Source organism: Lepisosteus platostomus, chromosome 19 (assembly GCF_059453375.1).
Source record: "Lepisosteus platostomus isolate fLepPlt1 chromosome 19, fLepPlt1.hap1, whole genome shotgun sequence".
Lineage (NCBI taxonomy): Eukaryota > Metazoa > Chordata > Actinopteri > Semionotiformes > Lepisosteidae > Lepisosteus > Lepisosteus platostomus.
Genome location: NC_142629.1, coordinates 3233411 through 3247566, shown reverse-complemented (window position 1 = coordinate 3247566; position 14156 = coordinate 3233411). Strand labels below are relative to the sequence as shown.

At 40.8% G+C, this 14156-nt stretch overlaps 1 protein-coding gene across 1 annotated transcript in view; it reads right to left on the bottom strand.

Moving 5' to 3' along the window:
* LOC148644903 (cytoplasmic phosphatidylinositol transfer protein 1-like) overlaps positions 1 to 14156 on the bottom strand; it is a 35600-nt gene that overhangs the window by 15132 nt on the left and 6312 nt on the right. The window contains exons 3-5 of the mRNA XM_088612167.1: positions 7447 to 7595; positions 1197 to 1285; positions 713 to 720 (exon numbers count right to left, since the gene is read on the bottom strand). Coding sequence (XP_088468293.1) covers positions 713 to 720; positions 1197 to 1285; positions 7447 to 7595 — 246 coding nt within the window. The remainder of the gene's footprint in view (positions 1 to 712; positions 721 to 1196; positions 1286 to 7446; positions 7596 to 14156) is intronic.

Here is a 14156-nt window from a genome sequence, read left to right as displayed (position 1 = left end):
GCCTCTCCATTCAAGCTATGATCTTAATTTGTGCTGAAAGTCTCCGGGGTAAGATGAAAGGCAGCCGAACGCATCACTAACGCAGCCCTGACACTCCTGCAATCTCGCTCCAGTGCATAGCTCTATTACAGCCATCTAGCCATGAGTTTGCACTGGTCCCTCATTACTGGATTCCACATAGTTTCACATTAACACATGAGCAGAGCAATGGGAAAGAGATCTGACGAGGGCACTGAAAGCAAAAAAGGAGCACAGCGCCTAAACTTCTCTTTTCATTTATTTTGTAATTGAACCGTTTTACGATGAAGGCTTATTTAAGCATTAGACCAGACAGTGCCTTAGAGACATGGCTCAGCTTGATATTCCACACCGTTTCCGATTCATTACTATGTGATGAAATAAGGTATGTATTTTTTTCCCCATTTAACACAACAGAACAATGCATGCTTTGAAGTTACTCCCGCCGGCTGCAAGATTCAGATGTGCAGCAAGCTAAAGCAAAAAGGTTGTGTTGGAAGTTTTTCCAGAAACCTTTTTTTATTCTGAAGAGGCAAGGACTATAAAAGCATTCTGAGGATTGTCTACGAGCAGGCATTTCTTGCTCAGGATCACACCAAGCAACAAAGCAGTGTGTATTAACATGAGACCGGGTGAATGAAAGGATTTTAGGAGCTGCAGGTTCATTCTTAATGCTATGAATATAAAAACTTACCGTGTATTCTATATTCAAAATGTGTTCCAAAGAATGCATGAAAAGAAGGGGAAAAAAAAGTTTAGTACAAACAAAAACCAATGGCAGAATACAAAATGTGAATTTTTTTCCTTAAATATCTCCTCCCCCTTGGGTCCTTTCTTATAGCCATTAGGAGAGCAGAATCCAATATGGGAACCATTACAGTGATTAGAACCTTCCAATGTCTTTGATCCTTGTGTCCTAATTAAATCAGGTGCTGCAGGACACTTTGATAATTAAAGATTTACTGGCGCAACATCTTGCAACGGTCTGGAATCCAGGTGCCAAGATCAACTACCCCAAAACCCTGAGGGAGACACCAGTCCAACAGAAAGGGAATGAATAATAACTTGAACTACGTCCAGATCTTTCTAACTTTGTAACTTAATGACTCTCCAATGCCATAAGCGCTAGGGACACAAGTACACAGGGCCAAGCTGATGCAGTGCAGTAGCTATCTTACCTGTAATTGTGTAAGGGTAGTAGTTCCAGGCCTTTTCTGTGATGTAAAATATACGAGGCACCACTGCACGAGCCCAGCTTGGAAGCTTACTGAAAAATAGGCAGGCATAGTCTGAACTAAGATTACAAAATTGTACATTTCTTTTCTTTAACCTGGTCAGATCTCAAGTATCAATCGGTAGTGTAGATTGTTAGGGACGAGATTGTCATCCAAGATTATTTGTTTTTATCAAGTCCACTGATTATGTCCAAAATATTTGAAACCCTTTCTTCCTTGCTCAGAAAATGCATGGTATCCTGTACATACCATTAAAGCTGCAAGCAAAAGCGAACCATGTCGGAAATTGATTTAAAAAGGATGATATTTTGAGCCTTTCAAAAGGAAGATGGTGATAAGTGGAGTCATTTACAGGCAGAGTACTCCTCTGATTACAAAAGGAGGAGAAAATCCAATCACGCTTGCTTCTGATTTTACATCAACCCCCCCTGCCTCAACTCCCCCAAGGGAGGGTGAGGTGGAATAACAATGTTTCCCAGAATAGAATCCTTTCAGTGCGCGGGGCTATAAATAGACTTGGCGGTCAATCCTGGTTTACTATTTTCAACAGCTAGATGAGTCTGTGCCTCTGGAGAGTGAGGTACTGTATGTGTCACCAATTAGAAGTGATTAAAAGCCACACCATTACTGGCAGGCTGAGACTGGATTGGTTATTAACCTAGAGTACTGGCACTCTGATTAAAAGTCCAGGAGCAGCATTTTGAGAACTGCATCTAAAAAACAAGGCATGGCTGTGCTGTCTGTCAGGTGAAATATTTGCAGCGTTCAGATCACCTTCCATTTCATGTGTGTTAAGGACAATGAAAAAACAGAGCAATAAACCTTGACAAGGTACTGATGACTTAATCAGCAGCATCCTGTTAAGAGGCTTAGATTTTCTTCATTTCTTGTGGTATTTCAAGATCAAATATTCCTGGTGTTCTAGCTGCATTATAAATCGGTCACACTACGCCAAAGGTATTTGACGCCACACCAGAAATACAAAAGTTGTGCACTAATGAAAGCTTGTTTATTCCATCAATGATCCTAACCTTACTCAAATCTAGTTTATTGGGCAGGTTGTCAAATATAATTTATGAAACGGCACTTTCTGAAACGGACCAAACCATTTTTCTGAAAAGGATAATATTCCAGCCGTCATTCAGTAATTCACTAGCCAGGGGAGAGCTGTGGGGTATACACAGAGGGGCATAAGGTGGGATTTAACCAGACAAGTTTTTAAAATAAAACATACGTCTGTATAAGGAAATTGGTCAAATGACCATTTTAAAATTCTGACTGAAACGTGCAAAATTACTTTATAATCGGTGTCTGGAAAAACAAAAAGGAAATAAGGTGTAAAATTTTTTTCATGCATTACCTGACAAGTAAGCCTTTAAAAAGTAGCCTTTAAACCTGTCATTAATAACTTCTCTTTCTAAGCAGGTCTATTCTCTGTAAAGCGTGAAAAGGTCTCCATTACTGCACCAATACTCTATATGAATAAACTGCTCTGTGAGTACCTGAAATCATGAGCAAGGAAAACAAGAGAGGACTTGAAAATATTACTGTTTTTAATGAAAACGGAGAAAACAGATTAATTCTCTTAGTAGAATACAAAAGACAATTCAATTATCTACTGAGGTGTAGAAAATATTTTGGAAACTTCGACCAAGGTCAAAGCATGAGAATTCTGTTAAGTTGGGACCATTAAAAATCTATGCATTCACAAAACCAAATAAAATCATTCTTTTTAAGGCTATAAGGGATGACAATAACCATACACTACTATTCATACAGCCATGTTCAAATATATTTTAAAGATGAGAAAGTCTTGACAATGGTGGAAGACATCTACTACTCTAGCACATATTGTAGCTGGACTGCATCTCATTACCACCTTTTAACACCAAATGGCAAACACCAGTCATTTTATTTGATCAACAGACTATCCTGAGACTCCAGTGGGTATACAACTACTCTGGACTCTAAATGAATAAAAGCACCAGTTAGATTTAATTATGCTCAGGGTATGTAACTTTACTGACGTATGGAATGCTATATTATCTAAAAAGTGTGATAAAGAATGAAAGACGAGAACGAGAATTTAAATACATATGAAAATGGGGCTCAAGTTATGGAATCCAAATTCCCTGTGTAGAAAAGACTTTGCCTCATTCCCTGTTAGCGTCTACTGCCCTCCTGCAACCTGCAGGTCTGTGGCTCAGCCTGTGCCCGGGGAGCTGGAGTGTGCAGAGCTGCCTACAGTGCAGCATGAGCTGTTAATTCGGGGTGTGGGATAATCAGTTCCCACGCTGCGAGAGGAACAAGTTCTGCTCGGCTCAGTGGCTGCTGCTCCGGCTCACGCTGGGTAGTCTTTAGCTTCCCAGATGCTTCCAACATCAAACAGGCACCGCAGGAGGAGAGAGGGAGCAAAAATCGAATAGAATATCTATCCCACTGTGACGTCTGGTAAAGCAGTCATTGCGGGGAATCGGGCTCAGAAAGGAGGTGCCTAAGCTCGTTCTGTGTCAGTCCTATGTTAGTTCAGATGGGAAAGATCAGCTGGGGGTTTTTCTGCCATTTATGGTTAAAAATGCAACACTTTGGCATTACGCCCCAAGTTAAAATCACTTTCTATCGGGATATTGGTTTGATACGTGCCCACCAAAATATTTAAGAGAAAAGCAAAGCATGCCTGCATTAGCGCATAGCAGTAATTCCTTTATTAAAAAAGGCAGGGACTTTTTGCAGCACGACACTTGGGAAATCTGAAGTATTCGGCTAATGATTTCTCGTTTTTTCAAGGGCATCATGCTCACATTTTTCTCTCTCTCCTTCCTTTTTTTTTGTTTCGACCCTCATCCACCGTGCAGGAATTTTCAAACGCGCCATTTTTTTCTGGAGGCCCCTTTTCACCAAACTCATCAGCGTGACTAGTCTGCACAAGAACGCTCACCCTGAGAACCCCCTTCAAGACTTCAGCAACATGAGATCTGATAGAGAGAGAAAGACCACAGTATAAAGAACTGCAAGTGAGAAATTTGAAATTGTGCAGCAACACAGTACTATATACTTTGCTCATTAGTCTGTATAGTAAATAAAACTGCTCTAAACTCTTCTTACATGCATGAAAAGCTCTGTAACAATATGGCAGCAGTGTTGTTCCCTTATGGAGGGGCAATGAAACATTCAGGAATTCAATCAAGCCCTCTCTCCAGAAACGTGGTTGTCAACAACAGCTAGCTTATTAAAAATGCACTTCATTACAAAGGCGTGTGGGGAAAGGGTAGTAAAAATAGCTCCAGTTCGGAGATTTGGCCCTTTTGCTTTAACATCTCGAGAACAAACTGAAACATGAGTTCATGCCACACAGGGTTGCCTGGCAACAGGAGCTGCACAATACAAAAATTCTATACCAGGAGAAAGATGTGGTTACATCAAGCAAGCAGCTTAAAGAGAGTGAACAGGTGGGATGAAAAAGCCAGAGGTAATATCCTGGCTGGAAATGAATGGACTCAGGGCTAAAAAAGTATGTTGCAACTGGCTGAGTTCGTAAGAATTAGCCAAGCGAGTCTCGCAGCTTGTTTTGCAGGACGAGACAGACACAGATAATCAGAATTAAAAATGGATCGCTTGCATTTGCATTGCTCTTTTTCATCCAAGGATCCCAAACTCCACGCACAAGAGGGGACCCACTTCTCCTACTCCCCAAGGATAGATCTTCCTATAGCGCAGCATGGCTTGTTACCATACGAGGGAATTGGTATGGAAATCTTGGATTCTAGGAAAGACTGAGATCTACCGATCGATCTACCTAACCCAGTTTTGCTCGCAGGTCTCATATTCCAATACTGACCAGACCCAGCCTTGCTTGACATCTGAGAACAGACGGCCACTCTGCTGCTGTTAGATCGGTCATGCCAATTTGATAGCATCTTTGACACTCTACTGTACATGTACCCCGACTTCCAAAACACCTACTGTGATGTGCTTTTCATAAAAGAATAAATTTATCAGAATAAAGGAGTTTCGTGGTCAATCAGGATTACACACACCAACAGGTTATTAATTTCAATTAGGCCTGCAGTTGTAGGTTTTTAGTGGCCGATAGCCGATAGCTACATTGCTGATAACTGATACTGTAACGACAATGTTTTTCTTAGGCATATTCACTTTCAAGAGTATTTAGACTTACATAGCACTGGTTTAAATAAAGAAAAACAAGAATAGGCGGACAGAAATCTGTATAAATGGATGGATACTTCTTAACCGGGGCGAATATATTCTTATTACTGCACTTGTCATGGCTCAAATCCTCTCATGTCACATCGTACAGCGGGTGCTGTAGGTGTAGGTGTAGCTGAAGACTGGAGAGGGGATCAGTGCTAAGTCGTGCCGGCTCACTGTGGGAGAGCTGCTCTGAGAGATGGATAAGCACTAGATACATGAAAAGTTAATGAGATCATCATTTTTAAGTGTGTGCCGCTTTGTTTTGATACTTTTGCTCCACATAACGCAGGTACCCAGCAGCCAACGACAATGATCTCCAAAATGCAATATCCATGTTGAATGAGTCAATCTGAAAATTGCATGTCCTAAGAATACGGAGCACAATCATAAATATAGTCCTTTGGAACCACAATAAAACTAGTAAAATATTGATTGTGCGCATATTTCAATTATACAGTACATGCAAAATACAGATACAGTACTGGGCAACCAGCAGCTCGGAGAGCCTCTTCGGGACGTCCCGATCTTCTTGCAGGACGAAGTTAAGTGGTGAGCCAGGCTGAGCCACCTGTTGTAAAGAACCGAGACCTGGGGATGGTCCTGACCAGCCAAGACTATAGAATTCAGTCTCACGTTCCTCAAGAGCAGTACATCATTAGGGGTTATTGTTACTTTGGCTAGTGTGTGCATGTGTTATTACTCCTTTTCACCAGGTAGGTACCTATGTCAGCATGCATAGGCTACAAAAGCAACAAGTAACAAGGTTTATTCCAAGCTGAAAGGAGAAGAGACAATGCTTCAGCCATTTCACAGCAGAAATGTTGTATCTTTTCTTTTCGGCACGGAATAAATCTATACATGTTCCCTCATTTTCATCAGGTCAGTTTTTTTTTCTGTTTCAAAGATGGAATTGTATGCCTCCACTTTAAGAAGAGCCAGTTTTCGCACGCACGCACGCACGCACGCACGCTGGCGAGGGCTCCACATTAAGGGGATGTCAAACTCAACTACCTTTGAGTAGCTATCACACTGCAAGAGAGCCACAGGAGCTCATTTTGTTAAAACCAACTTTCATTTATAATGTAGCAGGGATGTGAATAAATCTGGAGATGGATGTATGAAAAGGTTCAAGCTAATCTATTCAAATTGCAAAAATGGTAAATGAATACGAGAGAATCGGTGCCAGAGGGAAGAATGATTTTCCCAGATTTATACTGTTCTAGAACATTTTATTGATTGTTCTTCATCCAGCATTTTGAAAACAATGTATATAGACACACACACACGCGCATGTACAAACAAGGCATGATAAAATAGAGATAAAATTAGAATATGGACAAATCTCCATTACGTTCCCTGGAGGCAAAGGGAAAGCCAGCCTCACAGTAATAATGCACAAACAAGCTCCTACAACACACAGATATTATGAGAGGCTGATATGCTTCCCTTTTATGACCATTGCTACAGCTCAAAGAACACCGAGTTCCAGAAACTGGTTACCGTTATCGGTGAAAGACAGTGAACCCATTAAAATGTAATAAAACAGAATGCTGTAATCACCACAAATGTGCTTTGTTCATTATGTGGTGCGTGATGAGAATTTGTCTCCTAATAGCTTATGCATCCAAAACTCACAGTAAAGTTTATTGTTTTGCATGTTCAACAAAATATCATATTTTGCACTATTCCCTTCCCATGACTTATGAAACAGCACACGGGACACTAGTTTTATGCAATAAAGCATATGTAAAACTGGAGACAGGATTTAAGGATTGCTTGAACCAGCATGCTGAATTCAGAACCTCTGAATCTAAAACTCCACTCACTGAATTTCAGAACAGTCCGATGCCGTTAATCGAAAGAAACGAGAGTCATCGCTGCTTCTGAATCAAACCACTGGGGTTGTTTCAATACCGTCTCCTTACATCAGTCCTACTGTAAATGCTTCATCATCTAGTACCGCAGCATTTGTTGGCTTTACCTGGACAGATGGACTCTCTTCTCCGTGAACTGTCCTTCTCCATGCACAGGATCAGTGTGGGGCTCATTCCTCACCACTTCCACCCCTTCTCCCTTGTCACTCTCCTCATGGCTGTGCTTGCTGATGGTGTACAGCTGCCCTATCCTGTACTGGAGGGAGAGACAGTCCGTTAATGACAGGAGCTTGGAATCAGGTTTGATGAGCACAGGAAAGCTTAGGACAAATGAGGAACGGGCGTCGACACCCTAGTGAATTCATATATTGAGAGCACCAACTCTTCAAAGCAAATCAAACAAACTTGGGGTGATAGAAGCTCAAAAAGCAATTATTATTTGATAATATAGGGTGAGTGAACTTGAAAACCAGGCAACAAGTGTACGGACCTACAAGCATATTATCCAAAAACTCCATACCAAAAATCTTGAGTTCCCATATGCATGTTTGAAATTGCAGTAGTACAGTATGACAGGAGAGGATACGTTTTCATTAGAATGGAGAGGAGAGGTGGCGCTCCTTTTAATCACTCGTTATGAGCGAAAATACATTGGAAATTATAAAAAAAAACTAACTATATCAGCTCTGCTGATTAAGACACTGATATGACACGTGCATTTAATAACCCTCAAACTGCCTGCCACCTTTACAGTCATCAAGCTGATCAACTGAATTGCTCTTGATAGAAACTTGCATGCAGATAAATCCTTATTCCAAATCTTTCACACTCTCCTCAATCTAAGACAGCAACACAAGAACTGAAATCCAGCCCATATGTAGTCCGAAGCTGCCATGCCTGTCAGACCAGAACCCGTTTTATAAATTCTCAGCAGCTATTAGCGCATACAGACTGTCTACAGTCTATTAATTAGTCCGCAGCGCAAAGCACCATCTGGTGTACTTGTAGACCTTGGCAAATAACAGGGCACTGGAATAAAGGATTTTCTATTACCACCTATAATTAAAAAGAGGTGCTATAGACAGAAGGTGAGGTTTTAATGAATCTAAAATAAATGTTCTGTTTCTTTTCCCTTCCCACTGGCTTCTTAATCACAAGACATTTGCTAAGCAGGCCGCCCTTTCTTTGTTCGGAAAGCGCCAAATACAAGGTGGTTTTAACAGGCAATATGAAGACTGCAGGTCCAAACCAGATATCCCCAGAATGTCTCGAAAACAACCGGTGACTAGATCTGCCAACAGAGTTGAACACTGTACATGTCCACGGACCTGATCATCTCCATTTCCACCGCTCTCCCGAGCAAGCAGGCCTGAACAAAAAGTGAACGATATAGGTTCTTACTAATGATCAGCCATTGTGAAAAGTTTGCATAAAAGATGCTGTAGTCTTTTCTACAGTGCAGACCAGTTAACATTGACAGCATTAACACAAACTGTCCTTTATTATATTAAGCCATTATAGCATGTTATACAGGAATATTTTTTTCTTCTCCTCTGTTTTTAACGCTTTTGCGTTTCCATAGGAACCAACACTTCCTCCCACAAGTGGCACCACAGAGGTGCATCAAAGGAAGAGTCATTCCTCCACAAGTGATCGAGAGGCTTCAGTTCAGCACAGCAAGGGTTACGGACCGGATCTCAGTGTACCCCCACCCTACTCCCCACTTCGAACCCCCACCAACCCTAGGAGCCGATACATCACCATCTCATACTTAGGTCCTGACGTCAGATTGATGTCAAGGACAGGCTAAAAATAGCAGCAGTACAGCAGCCGTTAATGATCCATCATCACTTGGGAGCTACGGAGTGGGGTGGGTCTGCCGCCATTGATTAAGATCACATTAATCAGGTAGCCCTCATATCACAAAACCTGCTTCACAGAGCTGCCACAGTGCTTTTCAGCCTTATTTCTCCTGATAAATACGCTACTACACACAATGACATACTTGGTTATGCAGAAAGCTAAATATGAACACACCTCCCTTTGGAAAAATTCTCCAAAAGACGTTTTACTGGTCTTACCACAAAAATAAACAGGACTGACATCCATGCTCCAATAAAATGAAGAAAACACTTGTTCTGGATAAGAGGCAGCATCTGTGTTTGAAAGAGAGGGGGCCATCCATCACAGTATTTAAAACAAAACAATTTTTCGGCGTTTATCACAAACACTGTGGAGTATTTCAGAAGATAAAAAATCTATTCACAGGGTATAAACAGCTGAATCATTTCAAGGGGAAAAAGCAACTGAAGGACAGATTTTTTAAAGAGTCACAAAAGTTTCTAAGACCCTTTTCCTCAAAATGGCAGGAATATAACGGAAGCTCTCAATATTTAGGAACCTTCAAGTGTTTAATATGAAAACAAGCATGGATCAGATGACAAACCACGAGAGCACTAGTGGACAGTGTAGTATCCGTCTACTGAGCTAGGAAGTGATGCTTTACATTCTTACTTCTCTCAAAACTAAAAATGAAGCATCACAAGCAACCTTTTTAAAATCGCTGTCCTCCAAACTCCTGACTCAAGAGGATACCAAAGGAGACATACGCTCAGTAGCCTTGTCAGCTGACCAGGAAGCTAACCAGTGTGCCTGAGCTTCGGGCAGCAGAGAGAGGCAGCGCTAAAAACAGACCAAGCGAGCTTCGAGAAGAAAGACCAGGCAAGATGTGCGATGGGTGGCATGTTGCCGTCTGAAAGAGGTCAGTGTCATCGTCAGCACTTTCTACTCCACACTAATCACCTACTGCAGTGGCACTAAAAAAAGGTCTCAAACTGTACGCTAAAAAACAAGAGACCGACACAAAAGATCAAATGAACAGCAACCAGTCAGATTCTGGCAGCTGGGAGGAAACGTCCTTACAGAACTGGCAGTAACAAATTTGCCGATTTGCCGAGTGCCGATAGCATGACATTTCACAAGGCAGATAAAACCAATTGCATTGAAGTTGCCCTTAGCACATACAATCTTACAGTCCAAAACTCCCGGTCCGCTGTACATAACATGTTTCTTCTATTGTGCCGAGTTAAGTCCTCTGCAGGGTGGGTGAGAAGAGGTAGTGAAGTCAAAGAAATCGCCCCTGGATCTTGGGCAGATGAAAGACTAGATGAAATATGCAGCAATGTATTCAGGACGCCCTTGGTGCTAGAGCTCAGCATACAGTACTTACAGATCAGCTCCTGCTGACCTCACAGTGGCTGATCCAGTGAAAAGGAGCCCAGAGGCATCACAGGGCCCTTACTGAGAAGCAGCTGACTGAGCTGGGAGAGCACCACAACAGTGAAATGACAGCTTTACACGTCTATCACAGGCAGGCAAAATAAGACACACCAGAAGAAGGCTCCACAGCCAAAACATGCTGTCTCTTTTTTCTTTTCAGCATGGAAGAAACCTGTTCCTTTGCAGCCTACACATGCTGATGCAGCTACCTCCTTTAACAAAATAAGACTTTCTTTTTGTGAGAACTGAATAACAGTCACTAAAAACCATTACCCGTACCTTATAAAAACACTTTTTATCACTTACTGAGTGAGGATCCCTTTAAATAAAGTGCATTTGTGACAAAAAAAAAGAGATTCTATCATCAAGATGTTTTCATGACATCTTATTAGCCAATCAAAATGCACTTTGCTACCAAAGCTTCCTAACCCTAAGCTCTGAGAAACAGTCCGGCTTTATTTATTAGTGAAACAGAAGTGCAATTTAATTTTGACATTTTAAAATTCATCCTTTCTCCTACACAGGGAAATGCCCTGCGAAACCAGAAATACTTTTTAATAAAAAGCCAACCCAATGTATTCCTTGGTTCCTTTATAATATTGTTGAATCAGTAAAGTCTAGTTTAAGATAATAGAATTTTTTACTAAAGGTCGTTACCATGTAAACCCTGCAGGGAAATAGGAAGATTTCAGCACTGGCTGAAAGTTGTTTCACTGCCAACAGATGATACAAGTAAATGCTTTAACTTGTGCTGTGAGATATCAAGTTTTATTTGCGTTCTGCTCTTACTTTGCACTGCTGGAAGGTGGTTCTGAGTCATCCAACTCGTTTGGTGGCTAATTATTTGATCCAAGGACCTCATTCAGTCCTCTCTATCAAACGCAGAAAGCTTCTCTCACAGTGCCAGAACCATGCATAATTTATCTCTGTGCAAATGTCTTGTGGTTTATTGTACTAAATACCCACATGAAAATTGTAAACTTTAGGGTGAATCAGAACATGTACCACAAATTGATTCAATAGAAGTTGGGAAACTGCTGTTAATGATTTGTTGGCAAGACAAAGTCCAGCCAATCAAGTACCGAGTTTATCATTTAAGGGTTGGTTCAAGGTTTGCTTTAATTGAGGTCAAACGTTACGCAGACTGTCAAAAACAGTCTGCTCTTAAACTGTGCTCCAAATTGTAATAGCCAGTGAAATTTTAGTTAACTCATCAACTCTGGTGAATGTGCTTCTGAAGCCACCAAAGAATAAATGTGGCAAAATCTTTAATAAAAGACAGCTTTCGCCTTTACACAGCCCACAGCCTGCGTTCAATAAAAGGGCCTATAATTTAATGATCTGCAATGTTATGAAGGGAAACCTGTTTGGAATACAATGCTGTCATGTATTTCCCAACACCTGTTGTTAAATCTAAATTCTATTGACATTTGGGTCCCTGCCTTTTTGGTGGAGTTTGTTTTGTTGGTTTTACCTGCAGACTAACAACGGGGCAAAACACATTTAGTGTATTTTTCTTCAGCAAACAGCACAGACAAACATCTGTACAGGATCTTCATTTAATGTTTTAAAAACATGTGCAAGGCTAAGGTCTGAGGCTAAGGCCTTGTTAAAGAAATACAAAAATAACATTTATTTTAGTTATCCTCCTCAATTGTAAAGCTTTATCATTCCAATAAAACTATGAAAGCAGCCTCCAAAAGTGGTTCAGATGGTTTTACATTCATTTCAATCATTTAAAAATAAGTAACATGGCAGGCATGGTTTCTTTTTAGTGAAAACCATTTGAATGCAAGATAAATTGTTCTGGTACTTGATTCAATTTTAGAGGGAAATATGTTTTTATCATCTTAAATTGTGTGCAGGGAGGGGACTTCTCCCATCTGAAATGGATCTAGATGTCAAAGATGAACACATGATATCAAGGACTGGAAAGTTAAGAGATTTAATTCAAGGCAACTGTGAAAGATGACACATGCCCTTTTAAAGGAAACCTTGTAGAGCAGAGTTGATAGACAGGGATAGTATACACATACCTCCTCAGGTTCAAGAGTAAGTAAATCCTGTTTTAAACAATCAGACAGTTCAGCCTGCCAGAATCAAGATGGACTGAACTTTCCATGATGACAAACATCGCTATGGTAACATACTGTACCTTGTTAATACATACAGGAAATCGGGTATTTCACGTTTCCGACAACACAGGCCCCGACCACATTAAGAACAAGCTTATTCTGAGAATCAGTTGAACTTTACTGTTATAGGGCTTTCCACTGTATAAGAAATACTTGCTTCTTGTGCCAAGCATAAAAAGAAAAAACCCTCTCACTACTGTTGTGATGCTACCTCTTTTCCCTGAGAGGGAATCTGCCGTACATTTACACTTTGTACAGTTGAACACAAAAGCAAGTGTGTCTATTTTTTTCTTATTCATAACAAAAGAATGGCCCATTAATTGTTCACAAAACAAATTACCTGGATGAATACAGCAAAGATGAAAACAAGGTGCCTTACTCAGTATTCTTTTATTTAGCGCTGCAGATGACAGAGCCTGCTGTGTTAGAAAAAGACAACTGTATGGTGTATAGTCACTAAGTTTCCATGGTGATCACTGTAGTGGCTTACCTACAATTTTAGTATGAAATTCAAGGTCCATGTCAAGTATGCACTCAAATCAATTATGTGGGAATTGTGTCACAAAGATTTTTTACATTAAAATGGGTGATATCAAATGACCCGATCCCGTTATTGGAAACCTAATTTCAAGGGAAAAGCAGATTTCATATTCAAGTTTTATTGCAAAGATAAAAAGTGCATCAAATCCAGCAAAAATGCTCTGTTATGCATACTGATTTTGTTTTAGAAATGTGATGTGAAAACAGTAAAACTACAATAACACGGGCTTACAGAAAGCAAACTAAAATTCAGAGTTTTAATTAAAACGCAATACATTTGAACTAAGTCCACTTCCTCATACAGTCCACAGAGACTGAGACTTGCTTTCCTTCCAGAAGCCACTAATTCCAGAATGAGAAAGCCCTTCTGTATCTAGCGTGGTCTGGAGTGCCCAACAGTGCAACAGGAGCTCAAGCAAAAACAGATGGGTCCAAAAAATCCATGTAGAGCCCTGGACCATATTCAGGGTCTCGGGCTACTGTTGCACAGCAACCTGAGCCGTTTCCACTCTCACCAGCTGCAGGTCTCTGTGTATAGGAGCCAACAGGAGCTTGTGGATATTAATCTGGCAAGCATTAGCTTTCCACAGACGGACAATGGAGTTTAAAACAAGTCGGAGCCCAAAACCCGGTTGGGCAGTCTTGTTCTCCAGGAGCGGAGCCGCGACGTTGCACGTTAAATATTGAAATAAATCAATCAATCAGCGTGCACATCCTAAATGCGGTCTGTAACAGTGTCTAGTGAAGACACTGCTCCATTAACAGGACTGCACAGGGAATGGAGAAACCAATAGGAAATCTTCATTGGAAAAAAGTGACTACACCTTGACATGCGAGGCAGGATATTCAGAAACGTTAATGCA